The following is a 21,135-nucleotide window of genomic DNA, read 5'->3' as shown; positions in this document are numbered from 1 at the left end:
TACAGCCTTGGTGTCTGGCAAAAAATGTTTCCTTTTAATAGTTTTCTTCACTTAATAGTTACTCATTTCAAACTGTCTCCCTCTAACTGTGCATGCTCTATTTTGCTGCAGTGCAGAGGAAATTTATTCTTTTGACACATTTATTCTTTTAATGGTTATTCATTTGAAAGAGTTTCACTGTGTGAGTGTACATTTTAGTTTCGTGCAAAAGAAATTCATCGCTTTGACAGTTTTATTCTTTTAACGTTTATTCATTTAAATAGGGCCACAGTCTGCAACATTGTTAACAAGAAAACTCCAGAAAGAGGGTGCTGCAGGTTAAATAAGTTCATCATGTTGGATGCTTCAAAGGACTGCAGCGTACTCTGTCATTTCTAATGTGGCAAGCACCTACATAAAAACTTCATTTGTCTCTATAATTTACCCAAAAATACCTTTTGAGAGGCAAGAGAAAAATGGGTGCTAAACAAGGTTTAAATATGCTCCATTAGAGATGGCATCATCATTTTCGGATGTTAATTAACTGTCAGATGAGGCTTCATCTGCATCTTTTCACACTAGACCATTCGTCACACTGTTGCACATCAACTGCATTCTTTCTACTCCTTTTTTAAAGCCAGAGGGAAATTCTGTTTCTGAAAGGAAAACTTCATTGCCTTTTTGCCATGTCAGTGGGAGGGAGGCAGGAAGGGAGGGAGGAAGGGAGGAAGGGAGGAAGGGAGGAAGGGAGGAAGGGAGGGAGGAAGGGAAGGAAGGAAAGGGGGGAAGGAGGGAGGGAGGGAGGGAGGGAGGGAGGGAGGAGGAGAAGGAAGGAAGGAAGGAAGGAAGGAAGGAAGGAAGGAAGGAAGGAAGGAAGGAAGGAAGGAGGAAGGAAGGAAGGAAGGAAGGAAGGAAGGAAGGAAGGAAGGAAGGAAGGAAGGAAGGAAGGAAGGAAGAGAAGGAAGGAAGGAAGGAAGGAAGGAAGGAAGGAAGGAGGAAGGAAGGAAGGAAGGAAGGAAGGAAGGAAGGAAGGAAGGAAGGAAGGAAGGAAGGAAGGAAGGAAGGAAGGAAGGAAGGGAGGAAGGAAGAAAGGAAGGAAGGAAGGAAGGAAGGAAGGAAGGAAGGAAGGAAGGAAGGAAGGAAGGAAGGAAGGAAGGAAGGAAGGAAGGAAGGAAGGAAGGAAGGAAGGAAGGAAGGAAGGAAGGAAGGAAGGAAGGAAGGAAGGAAGTCGAAGCCACCATATTTGCCAGGCAAACACAGATTTATTGGAGAGAAACACAATAGAAATCTCTCCTATCAGTCTGTTAGAGCCACAGATAAAATAATACCTGCCTCATTTCCAGCACAATGAATGAGAATCAGTCCCTACACCTTGTTGGGTTGCATCTTTTTTGAAGAAAAGCAGAATCAGGCTTCTGTTCTTTATCAGGGATTTGAGGGTTCAAAAATGACTATCCAAATCAATTCTGAAGTCTTAGACAGACAGACAGGAGCTAATAAAAATTGCATTTTCATTGAACTCAAGCTTTCAATGGCACAGGAAACATAGAGGACTGTGTACATTTATTTAAATGCATTTTATTTTATATAGTTCAAAGGCAGAGTGCTACTCACTAAATAAGTTAAACATGCAATAAGGCCTGAACCCTTAAAGGCTCGCAGTACATTTCTACCAGTGACCTATGTACAGTTGTGTCCGGTTTTCGGCTGTTTGGAGGGCCTGGAAAGGCCCGGGGTGGCCTTGGGGCAGCCCGCGTATCAAAGAACGAGAAGAGGCTTCAGTTCTTCTTTCGGTCTCTGTGTTTATTAATTGTTTATCTAAAAGATTTTCTTTCGGCCCGACAGAGGTCTGCTCAGCAGCCAGCCATGAGCACACTGTCTCGCCCTCCGGACAGTCACCTATCTTTATACCCAAAGTTACGTGTACAATATTTATCATTTTTCCCCAATACCTTTCACCCTTATTGCCCGGTGCACTTTTAGTAATGACCAATCCCAAAGTGCCACCATCACCACAGAAGATGGAGGAGAAGAAGAAGAAGAAGAAGGACAGGACACACCCCAATTCCTCCATCTTACTTCTCTAAACCCCCCTGTACAGAAATCCTAAACCCTGTGTCTCACCCTCTAATTAACTAATCCCTTCACCATTCACCCCGGTGAAATCCTCCTATCCTCATACAGGTGTCGTCTCCTGTGTAGGATCAAAGTCCAGCCACCAGACACTTCTGGCAACATTCCAGGACTCCCGAGCCCCCCAAGGGTGGTCTCGGTGGCTCGGCACCTCAGTCCTGAGGTGCTGAGATCCCACACTGTTGTAAAGAAGAAAATAAAAATTTGTATCTTATGACAAATTTAATCAAATAGAGCATGCAGGTATTGCCTCCTCACAGTAAATAAACTCAAGACTTTGGCCATTGTAGGAGTTTCATTAGAGGCACTAAATAAGGTAAAAGAAATTATAAAATTCCAATGAAATAACTGATATTTTTGGTTTTGCAAAATGTGATAATCCAAATAAAAATGGTGATGATAGTTATAATTTTCTTTAAAGAATTTCATTCACTGCTCTTGTCCTTTAAAACTACAATGATGAGCTCAATTTTTCAAGAATTGTGGGTAGTATTGTTTCCAGCATTTTGCAAGAAATCATGACGGACATTTGCGGTTGGCTGCCTTAAAATTTCTGAAAGTTGGCTCCCCAGTAGAGCAATGAAAAATAGATTTACAATAATTAAAACATTATAAATTACTAACTACCTGAAAAATAATAGAGACATTATTAATTATGTTGTAAGATTTTACCTGAAATCTGAAATATGTCAGATTTCTTGGCATTTCAAGTTTCTTGTTAAAAAATGACAAACATTAACAAGGTAATTCCTGTTTTGTCTCTTAAGTGATCTGTACATTGAAATTTTTATCAATCAGCAGAAGACCAAGTGCTTAAACATTTTTTTATTGCATTTTCATTCTCTGCTTATCTTTTGTTTAATTTTTCTAGCTTGTGTGTGCAATTCTCTCAAATGAGGCTTGAGCAAATTTTCTTTACCACAGAGAGCTATGTTTTTATTCCTGTTCTGATTTAACAGTCTCATATCTTCTGCAGCAACTTATGGCAATGGGGAAAACTTCAATAACTTGGATATTCTGGTTTGTTTTGTTTTGTTTTGTTTTTCCTTTTTGCTCACAGTGCCAAAGACACCTCCAGCTAACGTGAGTGGCAGAAGTGGAAGGCGACATGAATTAGTAATAGCATGGGAGGTAAGGGATTTTTCTGTTTAAGGGTTTTGTTTCATGTTAACTTCTTTGAGGCCAAAGTAAAGAGTACTCTACTGGGGTTTCCTTACAACAAATCTTGTCAACACATGAACACAAAATACTACTCTTAAATATGTTCTAAAACTTCAAAGTGCTGTGGATTTTCATGAGTTTTGAGTAGAAGACATTATGGTATCAGCTCTGAAGTTCTACTAATTCATCAGTCTTTTCTTCCTGATGTACTGCTTGGGTTAATTTGCTTTTTCTGGATCTTATGTAAACACCAGATTAAATAATAGCTAAGAGAAGAGAAGGAAAGACTTATAAAATATATTTAATATCACTTAAAAAAATTGTTTTTAATTGTTGAATAAAAATAAATTAAAGACAATTCTGTGAACATATTTGGAATGCAAGATGCAACACAGATGTGTGGTCATGCCAGTGGGAAAGTTGCTTTCTCTGCTAATTATGAAAAATAGTAGAACAGATATTTTTCTTAAGGAGTTTTCAAAACTTCTAGATTCATCATGAGCAGTTTCAGATTCATAAAAATTCGTATGTATATATATACGAATACATACTCAAGAAAAATTCCATCAAATAAAGATATGGGTTTATACTGAAAAAAATTTTAAGCTTAGCCAATTGGAGGAGTGATTCAGATGGTAAGAGACACACCAAATTCTAATTGTTTAAATTGGCAAGTTTTAGGACATCTAAAGAGACTGCCTTCTGTTGGCACATCTGCCTTTTTTGACATCAGCTAATAAGACAGCTGAGACAGAGCCGATTTCAGTTTGCTTCATATTGTGTAAGGGTAAATATCAACATCTCTCTTATTAGGAGAGAATTTTCTGAATCCTGAACAAAAATACCTAGGGGCTAGAACTGTTTCTGGTGTGAATGGACCCAATCCCAGTCCCTAAGAAGAGATATTAATATCCAGTATTCATATTAAGTTCCTATATAGCACCTGCCAGGTGACTGGGTTGGAGGACCACTGCAGAGTGTTATAAATCTCACTCTCTCAAGGACCAGAGTTTTCTTCCCAAAAAAATCAGAGACCCATGGGTGAGGCTAGGTTACAAGTTCTGTCAGATTTTCTTCCTCTACCCATGGAGCCATGATGATTTTTTTTTCTGGGATATGCAGTGCACAGCTTCAGAAGGATGGGTAGCAAATTTTGTCTGCAAGTGAAGTGACAGGTGATGAGATATTCATTGAAACGTGGAGGGGAGAGGATTCAGTGTCACTTGTGCCCCAGCTCTGATTCATTTGTCCATTAGCTCTATCTCTAGGACGGACATTTCAAGAGAGAGAGTTTAGACACCCATTTTTTTAACATTTCACATAGGTTTAATATGCAGACAGCTGTTAAATATAACCTAGTTCCTAAACTAGCCCATTGGCTTCATAATAAATGTAAGCTACTACTAATGTACTAATTAGCATGAAAAGTTTCATTCATTGAGTAGGATATGTAAGTTTTAGTTTTCACAGTGTTCAGACTCTAAAGCAGAAAAATCCCTTTTTTAACTGCCTGCGTATGTCAGAAGTGTCCCAATTTAAGTGGCTAATTTCACAGGTCCTCTGAGGAGAGAAAAGAAAATATGTTATTTTCCACCAAAAAAAAAAAAAGAAACTTTTTCAGACTTAGAACAACTTAGATTTATTACAATGTATCCTAAGTATTAAGTTGAACCCTGGAATTGAATTTCTAAGACCTAACACCCCACTTGGAACATAATTTAGATAGTCTGGCACCTAAAATCCAAAAGAGTCCCACCACAGTAGGTATCACAATGTATTGGTCTATATTTTTAACAAGGCCACTGATAGGGCTGCTCTACCTACAGAAAACAGGTCAAAACATCCCAATAAAAAGTGGGATATACACAAGAAAACACTTTTCTGAGCACAAGACACTATTCAGTCCAAGGACTATGACTTGGCTATGGTGATTAGGTGAGGAAACTCTCTTTTAAGGTACCTCTTTGGAACCAATTGTCCTTATGAGAACAGGTATGTTAAGCAAAATTCTATAATGGGACTGTGATATTTTTTGAAATTAGTAAAACTATTTCTAATCATAATTAAGTTTCTGAACTTAATTTTTCAGCCAGTGTCAGAAGAGTTTCAGAGTGGAGAAGGATTTGGATATATTGTAGCCTTCAGACCCAATGGCACGCGTGGGTGGAAGGAAAAAATGGTGACATCTTCAGATGCCTCAAAATTCATCTACAGAGATGAAAGTGTGCCACCTCTGACTCCTTTTGAGGTGAAAGTTGGTGTTTACAACAACAAAGGAGATGGTCCCTTCAGCCCTATTGTGGTCATCTGCTCAGCTGAAGGAGGTCAGTTCAACATGAAGTTAAATTGCATATTGTGAACTATATTAAGCCTTTTATATATAATGCATCCTCTTGCAACACACTTGTAAAACCTTAAATTACAAATTTCTTTGCAGATGTGCTAAATAACGTTAAACAGGTTTTGCAGAGAAGGAAGGAATTTGCCAGGCTTACCTAGAAAGAAATTACCAAGTTTAGGAATAGACTTCAAGCCACATTAGTCATAATCAAAAAAACACCAAAAAAACACTCAAGAAAAACCCCAAAGCCATGAAGGCTCATCCTTTATATGAAATCATTAGCCTTAATTTTAGATAGGGCTTTCTCTAACACTGAGCAAAGAAAGGATGCCATTTTTTAATGTTTCTGAGATTCATGATCCTTTTTTTGATGGGTTAATCAGACAACAGTTCAAAGAATAAATAAATTCGCTTATGGATGTTCATTTCCTAGTTAATGCATTCTAAAAGTGCACAGAAATAAATTTTGTTTCAATTTTTGTTTCATTAGTAGAAAGTTCTGACACTGCAATCATGTCCCAGTCTTCAATGTGAATTATAGGAATAGCTCCCAAGAACAAATGAAAGATATTTCTTGAAAATTCCTATTGAGAATTGCTAGAATTTCTAAACAGTATTTTGTTGGGCAGAAAAGAACCAAACAGAAACAACCAACAAACAGCCATCAGTACTAGTAAAAGAAGTTCTGTTTTGACAGGACCCAGTGTATGGAAATTCCCACACACAAAAAAGACAAATATATGTTATCCACAATAATATTGTCAGAAGCTCCATTCCTGAAATTTATAAATATCAGCTTTTCTTTACTATACTATCTTGAGTTATTCCACTGTCTCCTATTAAGGGAGTAAAAATTAGCAGTCCTAGTGCAGATGAGAGGAATTTCATACTCTGTCTTTGAAATAGTAATACAATGATAATAATATTTCATGTAAAGCTGGAAAACATTAAATGTTACTTCATATTAATCCACAATAAATCCATAACTTTGGAACCATGATGTAGCAGACACTGTCTGCTACTCTTCTCTCACAGTAATTACAGAAATTGGAGCTGCTGTTTTTACAAAAATTGTCCCAGTAATTTTGGTTTTTCCACTTTTTGAATCGGGATTACCAAGTAGTCATATTTTTATAAAAACAATTACATTTTAAAATGTAAAAATTGCACAGTACAAGTTGAAAATTGTACAGCTGGCGTTCCTGTTCATCAATGAAAATGGATATTGGATATGGTGATGTTTATAATTTTTAATAATTTCATACTCTAAGCAGAAAGTTCTTTGCAAATAAAGTTTTGCAAAGGAAGGGAGACAAACACTCTATTTTTTTTTTAGAGGCAAAAGCTATTTTAACAGAACCTGAATGCTGAATTTTAATAATGATTCCTTATACCTTTGCTTATTATTTGGACAAGACTGGAAATAGAATAATTAGTAATAGATAAACAATCTTTTCTCTCAGTTCTTTTAAAATATGAGCTTTAAAAATGGTCATAATAGAATATTAAAATTAACTTTCTCTAGAAACCAGCTTTTCTGATTTGAAGTCAGTAACATGAAAGCATCTATCCATTATAGCTTTGCTAATTCAGTCTCTGTATGTGTCTGCACATGAGAAATTCTATGGGCCTAAATATTTTACAAGACATATTTCCGGAAAGATATGGGATGCTGTGACATTACAGTACAAAATTATTTTATAAAAATCTTTGCTTCTGAAAAAAACAAGGTAATTTACTGAGAATTTAAAGGAGCAATGAAACAGAGTTTTACAGCTAAATTCGGGGCAATATGAAGGCTGAGGACAGTAGACATTGTAGTTTGCTATGAATATGGGGAGCTGGTTTTGAAAGAGGTATAGACTGTCATGCCTAGGGAGCTAAACAACTGAAGTCACAATTTTTCAAGGATTTCTATTGAACAGTAGATATTAAATAACAGTTGACAGTATTATGGTCCTAGGGGTGATCCAGCAAAGCTTTAGCTTACATGCTTTTCATTACACATCCAATTCACTCAGTAAATATCTAGAGAAAGCAATAGGATGAAATTATTAAATATTAAGGCTTTATGTTACATATTACAAGTTTTCCCACATCTACAAATGGATCTACAATTGTTTAATAATTTAACAAATTTGCCTAAGGAAGTCTAGGTGCCCTTGATCATGTTGCTTTTTATTAGCACACTGGAAAAAAAATGTTTTCACGGGACAGATTCTGAACCATGAAGAGATCTCACATTTATTAAGAATGAAAGCATCTCCATCTTCTGTATGACTGTGACATCATATTCTGTGATTCACATTCAGAGCCCTTTGGTGATAGCTCTGAGTTGCTCTTAAGCAAGCAACTTGGTAGGTGGTGTTGAGTAAGGTGTTCCCTCACTGAACACAATAGACTGCTCACTGACTGCATAGTGACTCTGCCTGGGGCAAAAGGTTTAAAACATTGCCTCCTAAGTAAAAGAACTCAGAAACTGGACAAAAACACTGAGGACTTTTTCAGAAGTAAATAGAATGGCTAATGTTTTTCTGTCTATTAAGTCAGGTCATATAATAGAATCATAGAATGAATTGGGCTGGAAGCGACCTTAATTATCATCAACTTTAACACACTGCTGTTGGCACAGAACCTTCCACCAAACAAGTTGCTCAAAGTCCCATCCAACCAGGCCTTGAACACTTTCAGGGATTAGGCATTCCCATCTTCTCTGGGCATCTTGTTCCAGGGTCTCACTAACCTCACAGTAATTCATTTCTTTCTAACAACTACTCTAAATCTCTCCTCCTTTTGTTTAAATCCATTCCCCCTTATCCTCTTACTTTGTGCCAGTATAAATTATCTCTGCCTTTTATATAAGCCTCCTTTAAGTACTGGAAGATTACTAGACATTCTCCCTGGGACCTTCTCTTCTCCAGGCAGAACAACCCCAACTCTTTCAGCCAGTCTGGAGAGGCGCTCCAGCCCTCTGATCAACTTCATGTCCCTCCTCTGGATCTGCTAAAGCAGCTCCAGGTCTTTATTGTGAGGAAGACCCCAGAGTTGATGCAGCACTGCAGGTGGGGTCTCAGCAGAGCAGAACAGAGCAGAACAGAGGGTCAGAGACTCCCTCGCTCTGCTGCCCACACTGCTTTGGACGCAGCCCAGGTTATGATTGGCTTTATGGGCTGTGAGTGCTCACTGAGAGCTCATGTTCAGCTTTTCATCCATGACAGCTCACAAGGTCCTCTCTTTACGGCTGCTCTCAATTAGTTCTTTTCCCATTCAGTGTTTAAGGCTGCCCCAGCTGAGGTGCAGAACCTTGTACTTGGCCTTGTTAAACCTCATAAGGTTCCTACAGACCTCCTTCTACAGCTTGCCCACATCCTGGATGGCATCCTCTCCTTCAGGTGTGTCAGCTGCAGCACTCAGCTTGTTGTCATCTGCAAACTTGCTGTGGGTGCCCTTGATCTCACTGTCCATGTCATTGATAAAGATATTGAAGGACACTGGTCCCAAGGCAGAGCCTTGATGGACACCACTTGTCACCAGCCTCCACCTGGACATTGACCCAACAGGTACTTAGAAGACAGAATTACACCAATGGTCACTAAAACATCAACAACAACAGTGGTGACCCAAAGTTGAAGGGGCAAGAAATTTTACCTGGTCATAGATACTTTAAGATCTTTTTCCTCCTTCGCCAGACTTTTGACTTTATAAAAATCATCATCAGAATGTAGTTCATGGGAAAGACTGCCCAGGACCTAAAATGCAGATGAATGTAATGGAAGAATAGAGAATAGAATGGAGAATCAGTTAAAAAGGTTGTACAAAACTAGACATATAACCCATGGAAGAAAGCAAAGCAAATATATGTGTGATTCTCTGGAAAAGATATCTTTATTCAGTAGGGAAGTTTGAAGGAAGAGCCTTTCCTGGAAAACATAGGAAAGGAAACAAAGCAAGGAAAGAAGGAAATAGTGGTCACATGTAGTGATGTTAAAGGGATGATGGGAATCAGGAAGCAGTTCTGAAGAGGGAATGAGGAAGATGCAGCAGAAGATGCAGGATAGAAAAAAGATGCGCAATTACCTCAGTAAGAAGACAGAACAAAAGGAGACAGTAGGCATTTCTAGCAGCAGGAAAGGATGAGTCTGAACTTTACATAAAGGAAAACTTTAGTAAGAGAAAGAGACATGAGGGCACAGCAAATTAGGCTACCTGCCAGGAGAAAGGTTGCCGTGTGCAGGCCTGAGGCTGAAAACGATCATGAACAAAACAGAGAGAAATCTTCTGACCATACTTTCTGTCAGGAAAATAAGGTATCAGATTCTTGCTAAGAAATACTAAAACAGCACTGAAATTCAGTGCAGGTACAGATGACTTTTTTCCATGGAAGAAAAAATACATTGTAAAGGGACTAGACACTGAAAATAAAGCAATGAACAAATATAATGTTAGCACTGTTTGTTACAGCATAAACATTTATGCATCCTCTTTTTATTGATGACTACATTTCACCTAAATACCAAGGTGCTAAGAATTCCAAAATTACTATTCAAGCTTTCAGTATCAGGGAAAACTATCTGCAACCTCTGTGTGTGGCTTTAATTCACTGGAAACTGAAAACTGGAGAGATCACAAATATAGCAATGGAGAAGGAAATACAAGTGTGAAGGTATGATGGTAAGAAGATGGAAAAGGCTGTGCTGGTAACAGTGATGGCCAGGCTGGCTTTCTTTAGACAAAGTATGACCTACACAAGAAAGGCAAAATAAAAGTAAGAAGTTGTCATAACATGTCATAACATTCTGATGATGTGTTAATGTATCAGCAAATAAAATAAATCAGTGTTTGGATAAAGCAGAATAACCTTGGGTTCCAGGTAATTTTGGAAAAGCAATTACAAAAGCTGGAAGTCAAGCTAGAGGTCAATTACTGATCAATTTGGATGCTGAAAAAGACATTTCTAATTGTTCAAAAATACTAAAGAATGTTGTTATTTGTCGGCAAGTTTAGCTGTTCAGAGTAGTTTGGATAGTAAAAACTAATTAGTAAAGACTAATGACCTTGTGTTCTGGCTGTGCTAATTAGCAGATTCTTTATCCAGTACTAAGTGAGAAGAAATAGCAGTACAATAGCCTTTTTCTGATGAATAATTAAGACACTACAGAAAAGCTGATCATAACAAATAACAGTGGTACACATCATCATTAAAAAGCAGGAAATTATTTTATTAACTGGAATTAACTGATGAAACTAAAAATAAAAGTGTTTTGGAATGTCTCTAAGTGAAACGTTTAACAGATATTTGAAGTTTATTCTGCAAGAAATGGTATATTTCTGACAGGACATTACATGTGAGGATCAATAGATGTACCCTCTGAAAGATAATCAGAATAAGTAAAAAAAATACATAATGCAGTCCAAGTAATGAAAAGGATAAAAATAACACAAGTATAGATAAAAAGTTAAGGTTCATAGGTTCTTTTTTTTTTAAAGCTGGGAAAGTATATAAGGCATGAATAATTGAAGTAAGGAATTTACATTAAATATAATCAAGGAATGGTAAACAATAATTTAAAACTTTATCATTTATTTTAAATAAATAAGATTGTATAGACAGGATAGCTAATAAGAACATGAAAGTGAAAATTTCTATATCGGTAGTGAAATTTTCTGGTATTGCCAATTGTCGGAAATTCAACCCTTTCTAAATTCAACAATGCAGAATTTGCTATTCAAAGGTACCATAAATAAAATTTAATCTGTTCTTATACTCATGGAGATGGGGTAGAAATTACACATAAGAAAGACTCAAATGTTTTAATTTGCATGAAGGCCTTACTCTGATAAAACTATCATGTCCTGAGGCAGCACAAATTGCCCAGAGTCAACATGGATGATGCCAACAGTATAATGCCACAGTTTGTTCCCATTTAGTTTACAAGTATAGATGCAGCCTAAAAGCTCATGGATAAATATGAATTAGAGTACTCTACAGTATGGAAATAGATGAGAATAAAAAAGGAAATAGAAACAAGTTTCTGGGAACCCAACTGATTTCAAGATGAGTTAGGCCTTTTATAAAGGATTTTTTGGTTAATGGTTGTCATAATGGGTGATACAGGATCAGTTCTGTTCATTTCAGTATCTAATTTCTCCTTCAGGCATTGACAGAATTATCTTCACAACAATTGAAAGATCTATAATTTTGATAAAGGGAGTAGCGAACACCACTAAAAACTTCTATATAGGAAATAGAAAGCCCTGAGCGATACAGGTTAAAGCCTGAAGACTCTCACACTTAATGTTTAAAACCTCCTGAGGGACCCCAGATGCACTTCTGTAATACATACAAGATGCAATGATACTGCACAGAGATTTTGTTCTTGCTTTGTATGGATTTAGGGTAATTCATTGAGCCAATGGAGATCCAAAACTCTCGGTTATCCAAAAGGCAAAGGACCATACAAAAGCCACTGCAGTTTTTTTTTTCTCCATATTTAGACAAATAAGTTGATATTTTCTTTTCATTGAGAAGAAATAACATGCAATTACACACCTTTGAATACAGCCTCAGTGTCTTTAATTAAAATCTTAAATTCTTGAAGTCCTGTGATTCATTTCATAGCTAAAGCTGAGCTGCTTGGGGTTTAGGTGAACCTGAAAACTAATTGGCAGATTAGCTGTAAACTACAGAGGGTTATTACCTGATTCTGCCAGATGATCTGTCTGGAGAGATCCTGTAAAAGCTCAGCTAGAGATGTCTCCAATGACTTTTTAAGGAATGAAATCACAACCCTGACATGCAGGAGTTTATTATCACTCCTCTGATCAATGGCACTAGCCCCCTGGGAAGCAGATGTGCAATAAATATAATGGGCACGTCTCCCCCTCACATCCTGAGGGTAACTCTTTTTGCCATGTCACTTGATGGAAACAAACCATTTATGATCATAAAGATGGCAACACTCCTCTGGCAAATTCTTTGTGGAATAAGGCAGCTCCTTATTCCCAGGTGACATTCTGCTGTGTAATAAATCTGGGTTATTCCACAGGGAATGGAGAGCCACAGCAGGATGTACACTGTGAGAAAGTGTGCAGGAGAAGGCTTCAGAAGTTCTACCCAACAAGAAAGAGTATTTCAGCACTACATCAAAAATATTCAGGGCAGAGGTCTTCACCTGTAGCTCATTCCAATACTCTTCTAATTTTTCCTCTGTTTTGTCTTCTGCAAAGACACTGGTCAGAAAAAAGGTGAAAATAGAAAGGACTTGTGGAAAAGTGATAATTCCAAAGGTCTATCCTGGAAACAGTAATCTTGTTTCTGCTATTGTGGAAAGTGGATATTTTTCCCCTTTTAAGCACAAGATTCTGGAGAAAGTTCTACATCCTGCAGACAGGCATTTCACTGCAGATCTGGTGGAGTCCCCCATTTCTCAGAATGGAAAAGGTTCACTAAAGGTTCTCTGATTTGCAAGGTAGTCTATGTGGCTATTTCTAGCAAGGAAGCAGATACTAGCACTTTCTTTACTTATAGGTTGACACAAGAGGGATGACTTTTCCTGGTTTTCCTTCTGATGTATCTCTTGTGGATTTTTCCACAGAGAGGCATTATCACAGAAATAGATCCTGGCTGAAATCCCAAAATCTCAACTATGAAGAACTGCCTGCAGCCATATTGCAATTGCTCAGACTGAGGTTCTTGTCTTCAAATAAGGGATTGAATTTTGAATAAGACTACTTTGTAAAAATTCTTTTTGGAATCAAAATAAGAACTGAACAGGTATGAAGTGATTGGTCGAGTAGTCCTGACTGAGGCTCTGCTCCACAGAAGAATGAAAACAACATAAATTTGAGTAGGTTCTTGGACTTCATGGGGAAATCCTTAAGGATGAATATTTCAGGAAAACAGATCAGCTTGTAGTCATAAACAGGTAGTACACACTAAGGGCTAGTAACTGATTCTTTACTTCCTAGTGTCAAAATTCAGGATTCCCTCTCTGAACATTAGAAATGAAATTAGTGCAAATGTATGTCCTGCCATTTTACAGCCATCCCAAAAAACCTACATATTGATCATGTTTCTTTAAAGTGTCATGCAGCACAGGGAAAGACAGTGTTTCATGGATATTGCACACAGCCTTATGAGAATTTGTTGTACTGCATCTTTAATTCAAAGAAGGGACTATTAAAGAGACTCTTAAAGATGGACTTTTTTCTTTTTTCAGGAAGTATGACCATAGGTAGACACCTATAGGTTTAACATAGGTGAAGAAAATAACATGATTATAACATCACTGACCATAATAGAAAAAACTAATGAACCTATCAAAGTTATCATTGGTTTTAGACACAGAGAATAAAACATGACATTGGAGTGAACCACAGACTGTATTATATCACCAGAAATTATATGGTCCTCATCATATTTGAATCAATAAAAAATGCTGTTTAGGCTCCAAATATTTTTAGACAGTCATGCTTATTCCCAAATAGATAATTTCTGTTGTTTTGCCGAACACAATTCTCAGCACCTAATATCAGTGAAACTGCAGTGAATTATTTCTGAATATGTGAGAAAAACATTTTCTTCACATAAAAAAATCCAAACTATTTCTGCTCCATTTGTTGAAAACATTTTTTAAAAATATCAGAAAATATTCTATGTTTCTATTCAAGCAATGTATAAACCACTCCTCATGAATGCTGTGAAGAGAAAATGATTCCTGCATTTATAGAAAATGTAAAGTCTGCCAACCAACATTTTGTGTACATCTCAAATTATTTATACCACTGCAATCTTTTCTGACAACAAGGTAATTGCTTCAATAATACAAAAACTAGAAAATAGCTTTTGCCACACAAATCTTAGTAGTACATAAAATGGAAAGCAGGATGTAACTGTTGAACAGAAAATGATATTATGAGCAATATATTTCTTCATAGTGCAATTCTTTCAGTATTGAATTCAAAAGATCATTTCTCCTATTCCTGAACATATTTTTTTTTTATTCTTTATTACCTAAAATGTTCCAAACATATTTTACACTTATTAGTGAAACTCATTGCTGGCAAACAGCAAACACCACTTCATATCACATCAGATTGACTTCTTTTCTTCAGACATAAATTTAAAAAAGATCAAAAAAGTGTAACAAGCATTAAAGGTCTGACATCAAAAAGGATGAAAAATTTGTATGAGCTGTGTCAAAAATATTTGTAGGGCAGCAGTGCCAGAGCAACAGCTGCAGAGAAAGGAGAGTAGTTAATGAGTCAACATTGATATTAGATATCTTGCATATTAGGTGGTTTGATCACTGAGAAAAATATGTAATTTTATCTCAGGCTGTTCTTTTCTGAGACTGCTTTTCTGCAACCCTGTTAAACAAGTCCCCAAAACACCATTTTTCAGAAAGCTCTTTGATGTGTCTCCCTGTGACATAAAACCAAGACCTCTGCCTGCCCTTCAGGAACAGATCAACACATTAGAAATGTAATGAGGACCATTAGGCCAAGGAAGAAATCACAGGTTCTGTGACTAGAGGGGAATGTGAATTCACATTTTTGCTAAGTGAACTAGACCAGAAAGGTGGAGAAATGCCTTATTGTATGCTGCACAGTATATGTAGAAGCCTTGCCGCCACAGCTTGTCTTCAAAAAAGTTTTGAGACATATTTAGGTAATAAAGCAAGCTACTCACAAGATTTCTTTGACTCATGTCCCAGTTTCATACGAGACAATTTTTGGACACTTGTCACTACTGTAACAGGTGATACAACTGAGTGGTGGGCTGCTCAGTAGCCTGTCATGGCAAATATCTGGGGACAGTTACTCAACTTCCCAACCACTGAAAGAAGCTGGGCCTCTATAAAGCGTTTATTGATGTCCAAGTACAAGGGCAAACATGCCTGTGACAACACTGCTGGGCAGGTGTGGTGTGTAAAGCATCCCACAGCCTCCTGTGAACATGCTGGCCATGACCCAGCACTACCAAAGGGCACCCAGCCAGGCTGGAGGACAGGAAAGATCCTCTGCTCCAGATAATCAGGAGGTCAGGACTGCAGAGTGTTATATGGGTAGCATGGAGATAGAAGCACAGACAGAAGGCCAATGGAAACAAACACAGGTAATCAGAGGGACAGACATTAAGTCTTGGTGTCTTTATAAAAATGTGCACGCAAGGCCTAAAAGAGTAAATGCTGCACAGCAGAGAGAAGGTGGCACATCCCAAACACTGGTGCCCGTGACTTCAAGGATATAATAACATAGTCTTAAAAACATATCTTTCACATAGCATTTCACTACAGTGCTGGGTATCACTTCCTCTCAGTATTGCCCCAGGCCAGGACTGACTGAGCACCCCAGCAAGGCATTGCTCATCCTGAGCTGACAGAATGGCACTAAAAAGCCACAAATAGCATGAAAGCTCTGTTTGCTGCTGCAGTTAGGGCTATGAAAGGGGTGTGTGGAGGCAGGGGACACATATACAAATATTAAAGCTTTTTTAAAGAATTGCAGACAAGAGATTCATTTGCGGTTTGCTGCACCCGTCATCAGTGATGAGATATTGATGTAGCATGACACAAATAAAGAAATACAACAACAATAATCTCTTCATCTTGTTCAGTTTTTCATGTTCCCCCTAAGTGTCATACCTTTTTGAGAGTATTAAGGTAGAATAAAGGAAGTAAATGACAGTTTCAGGCAGAGTGTTTTTGATAAATACAAGCTGTTACAGTATAGGTTTATTGTTTCAATTTTTCTTAATACAGAACCCACTGCTGCTCCCATCGATGTCAAAGCTACGAGTTTGTCTGTGTCAGAGATTCTTGTTGCGTGGAAACATATTAAAGAAAGTCTAGGAAGACCACAGGGATTTGAGGTATGAACACAGAATATCATAATGAGAAGTCTTGTTGCTTTTGAGAGTGTTGCATTCTGTTAACATGTGCAGTAGTGAAACTTCAATGGGAAATATTCTTGTTTTAGCATACATACCCCTGGCTGTGGAACAACAGCCACAGCTGTAGCACCGGAACATTTTTTATTTATTTGTGCTTGAAAACGGTTCAACACCAGTTCTTATAACATCTCTTTGTCACTTCAGAAAGAGCTGAAAGAACTGCAAGTGACCCAGCATGCATCATTCACAGGCTGGGGAAAATTAGGTATTGACTGTTTCCAGCTCTGAGCGACCAGTTCACACTTGTTATTTACTGACAGCAATCAGCACAGAGAAAGGAGAGAGCCTCTGCATCCGTGTGCTCTCATCCCACAGTGGCCGAGGGACATCTGCTGGGCAGACAGTAATAACAGGATGTCAGGAGGGAAGCAGCAGCTGCACAGTCCTTAAATAAAACAATGCTTAGAGACAGCACTTCCTGACCTGGGAGAGTGAACCAGCCCTGGCAAGGAACCTCCCTGCACCTTTGGATACAGTTTACAATCCAAACCTCCAGGAACAGACCAGGTCTAGCAGTACACCTCTCTATTCTTTTGGGCCACCACCACAACCCACCCTGACCTTGTGGATCAGGCTGTGCTGGTCCTCATTAAATAGTCTAGCTAAACCAAATTAACTGATTTTGGGATGCAGGCTATTTGTCCTTCTTTAGACCTCTAGACAGTGCTGACTCATTCCCGATTTTCTCCAGTAACATGGAAAAGAGAGAAAACATGTAGGTCTGAGGTAGACACCAATCATGTGGGTGTAAAGGGTAATCTACTAGCACAGGGTTTCTCCCTGGTAGCATGTCTGGGCAACCAGAGGGGCTGGGGACAGTCACCAATAACCATAGGAAGGAAATGTAGGTGTCTGGGCAGCCCCAGAGCCAGCACCTTCTCCAGCTCAGCCTCCAGCTGGCCAGCCACAACCAGAGCAGTACATTTACCTCATAGCTCAGATGCAGCCAATTAATATTTTTTTTTTACCTGTTTCTGTAGCCTATCCTGATGAATTGGATAGCAGTATCTCTATTAATATCTAGCACTGTGCAAACGGGCTGTGACTTTGGTGTGTCCCCTCAGGTCTAGCATTTGTTCAGGTCTTTTTCTCTCCTACATCTGCATGCTGAACTCTGCTAACCCTCTGTCAGTTTTCTTTCATTGTTCTATTCTCCCGCTTCTGCCTTACATTAAACATGTTTCTATTCCTTTGCACATGGCTTGCTTCATGCAGAAAAAGTTATATTTGACCATTTTACCTTTAAACATACCATTTATATAGAGAACAAAACTGTATCTGATAGAGATGATATTCATCTTGCAAATACTGTTCCTCTCCATGTTGAAGTGTTCCACTTGTTACTAAGCTGACTTCAATCTTGAGACCAGTCTTTTATCATTTGTAATAACTTGCTTGCTGCACCCTGTCTTTTTTCTTTTCAGAAAGGTGTCTGGTTTGTTTTTTTTCCCTCAGTTATCTTAATATCTTTAAATTATACCTACTGTTTTCACTCTTATCCTCATTCTATCAATCAAAATGATTCTCAAAATGTTCTATTAACTTTGCATTACATATTTTAAAACAAAAAATAGATTTTCTCTCTAAAATTGAAATTTATTTCCCTAGAAGCTTATCCTTTCTTAATGTGAATGGATTTTGCATTTACTTGCTTGTCACATAAACTTCCCTTAGCTCTACTGATGTGTCCTAGCAATAGATGGCTGTTACAGGTAGGGCAGTGGGCTTGCTTTGTGTCAGAGGTGGTCCTCTGCACTTGGAAAATGCAAAACCTTTGGAGTTTGGCATACTCTGACTCAAACAGCAATACTGTTTGGTACAATGTCTCTATGTCTCTACAATCTCTATGTCTCTCACAGATTTCTCAGGTACAATTCTGAAAATGCCAATTAATGCAGGAGAAGTTACTTACAGTGAACCTTATTAATAATTTGGCTCCTCACTCTGCTGTACACCAATTTTAGGATTATAGCATAAAGATTACAGAGTAAATATTTCAAGCCAAGGACCTGCAATTGACCTAACAAAAAAAATGAAGTATAAAAAAAATAATTCACTGCTCCCTTTTACCTCCTCCCATGAAGGAATTAGAGGAGTCTCCTAAGTAGCAATACCTTTTAAGGTACTACTTTTATCTGGGGAGATGAGGGTAATTTTTTCCTCCCCGTCCTACCCAAACCCATCGTGCTCTTTCCATCTTTGTTCATTTAGCCAGAATTCCTCTGCCCACTTTCTGGCAGACAAATCTTCCATGGAATAATTTACTCTCCTCCATCCTCACTGGAATGATTACAATCAGCGCAGCACTTACTCAGTAAACATAAAAGTAAATGCACCATTCAACAGGAGAGAACAACTTCTAAAGATGGTATTGCTAGATCTTTTCAATTCCATTTTTGGGAAGGATTTCATCAAAAAGGAGGTAATGATTTATAGGATCAGTACAGTGAGTCAGTGCATTATAATATTCACTGTAGTACACTAGGTGCACACTATCAGCCCAATTTTCCTAACATACTGACAGTCTGTCTTCAAAGTACCCCACAGTGCACAAAGCAAAGGAGTCCATGTAGGGCTAAAATCCACCCCCAAAAAACCACCCAGAAGTACAGAATAGCTTTATGTTCTCCATATTATTTTTTTTCTTAAGAGTTTCTTTCACTTGTGGGAAAACTCTTAATTTCAAAACCAATTCTGAAAGTTCATCATCGGTTCACTGCAGTGGGAAACAAAGCCCGTAGTACTCCTTTAATCCACAAACAACAAAGAGATATTGCACAGAAATACAGTAATTTTGATAAAAGGATGAATTATCTTTTTTTTTCAGTTTTTTATTTGTTTCCTAATGTAGAATTATTGTGGGACACAAGTAAAGGGTTGCCTTTGGTTCAATCTGTATGCAGAGCAATCTGACTGGCCACTCTGCTTTCATGTCTTGATTCATATTCTGGCTGTGGTCATCATAGCAGTGACAACCTCCTACACAGTCTTCACATTTCTGGCCTTTTGGCAACAACATTAAAAGGGGCAGCTATTTTCTCAACAATTGAATGTTTGGGCTTTAATCAGCCAAAGTGACAGAATATTTACTAAACGTGGATGAGTTCACAGTGACCCACTTTCACCGTGGCCCTGCTTGCACTTTGTACTAAGGAGTAATGAAAGGCAAAGGAACTTGTCCAGTTTCACATTGTCATCCTTGAAAGGCAGTGTTAACTGTTGTGTCACATCAGTTTTATGCAAGGTTTGCTGCCCTCATTTGCATCTTCCAAAGCACATATTATTCCTGCCTTCAGTACAGGTTTGTCAGCTGTCCGCCCGACCTTACTAAATATATGCCAGCTACACTCTGATAAAGTAGAAGCAGCTCAAAAACTTTGTCAGAATTGTGGAAAAATATAGTGTGTTGTTCATACTTATTGTTTGGAATCTATAAGCTGAAGGTTATAAAATCTATTTGAGCCCAAGGCAATATTTTCTTTTTTGTTCACTACTGGTAAGAAAAGAAAACAGAAAGAATTACTGACTGGAAGAGATATTTTGGGTTTCTTTTTTCTTTTCCAGAAAGACAAGGCTAATACTTAAGTATAAATGAAAAATCTCATGTCTTTTTTTGCTGGAGTTCCTCTAAGGGATAGGAGTTTGGTTAATGCAATCAAAAGATCAGCTTGAAGAAAACAAATAAACAAAATCCAAAAATAACATAAACATAAAAGATGGAAAAAAAAATTGAGTGCCATTTTCAGAGAGGATTACTTGACATAATAACTTGGTTTATTATATTATTTATTTAATAAAACCATATTATGGCATTTCAAGGAAAAATACTCAATATTTTGCTGCTTCTTAGTTGCACTTTATCTGTTTTTATAATGGAACAGATAATTTTATCTGCATGGTTCTTGATTTTTTTTTTGTTTGTTTGTTTTATTTAGTTAAGTACACCTTGAGATAATTTAAAAAGAGCATATGGATATTTTAACCACAGCTTGGAAAAGCAAGACAGAAATTCTACTTAATTTAGACTCTTGATGTGCTTAATTTGTAGCTTTAATTTTCTGTGGTCAGCAGAAATAATAGCCAGCCAGTAACACTGATTTTACTGCTTTTAGTGAAGATGACCTGCACTTAGATCAAATTAAGTTATGACAAAGACTTATAACCTAGAAACCAACTGAGGAAAAAGAGTGGTATCATTTAATATAGTTTTTAACTTAAAACTTCAAGGAAATGGTCTGCAAATATCAGAGGTAGAAGAATTTTAGACAGAATTTTTTTTACCAAGATTTGCTTTTATTTATTGATCAAACCATGATAAGAGCAAAGCAGGTTGCTCCTCTCCAGCTCAAAGGGATGGGTCTCTGGAAATCAGGTATCAAAGTTTACTTTCTTTGGCAAAAAACAACAGAAAGTCCAGAAAAAATGTAAAACCTTGCAAACTAGAATGTATTAAACAGGCTAAAAATGCTTTCTTCTCCCCTTTTTCTTTCAGTTTTCAAATATGGGCTACTTTTTGTAGCCCATTTATGCTTCATACTATTATCAATATTCACTGTTATCATTAATG

At 37.6% G+C, this 21,135-nt stretch overlaps 1 protein-coding gene across 2 annotated transcripts in view; it reads left to right on the top strand.

Moving 5' to 3' along the window:
- CNTN5 (contactin 5) overlaps window positions 1-21,135 on the top strand; it is a 607,907-nt gene that overhangs the window by 577,792 nt on the left and 8,980 nt on the right. For both annotated transcript variants that reach the window (XM_064718603.1, XM_064718594.1), the window contains 3 exons: window positions 3,173-3,243; window positions 5,363-5,597; window positions 16,378-16,487. In XM_064718603.1, coding sequence (XP_064574673.1) covers window positions 3,173-3,243; window positions 5,363-5,597; window positions 16,378-16,487 — 416 coding nt within the window. The remainder of the gene's footprint in view (window positions 1-3,172; window positions 3,244-5,362; window positions 5,598-16,377; window positions 16,488-21,135) is intronic.

Source organism: Zonotrichia leucophrys, chromosome 1 (assembly GCF_028769735.1).
Source record: "Zonotrichia leucophrys gambelii isolate GWCS_2022_RI chromosome 1, RI_Zleu_2.0, whole genome shotgun sequence".
Classification (NCBI taxonomy): domain Eukaryota; kingdom Metazoa; phylum Chordata; class Aves; order Passeriformes; family Passerellidae; genus Zonotrichia; species Zonotrichia leucophrys.
The sequence above is the reverse complement of the archived record's forward strand: the minus strand, read 5'-3'. Positions and strand labels throughout refer to the sequence as shown.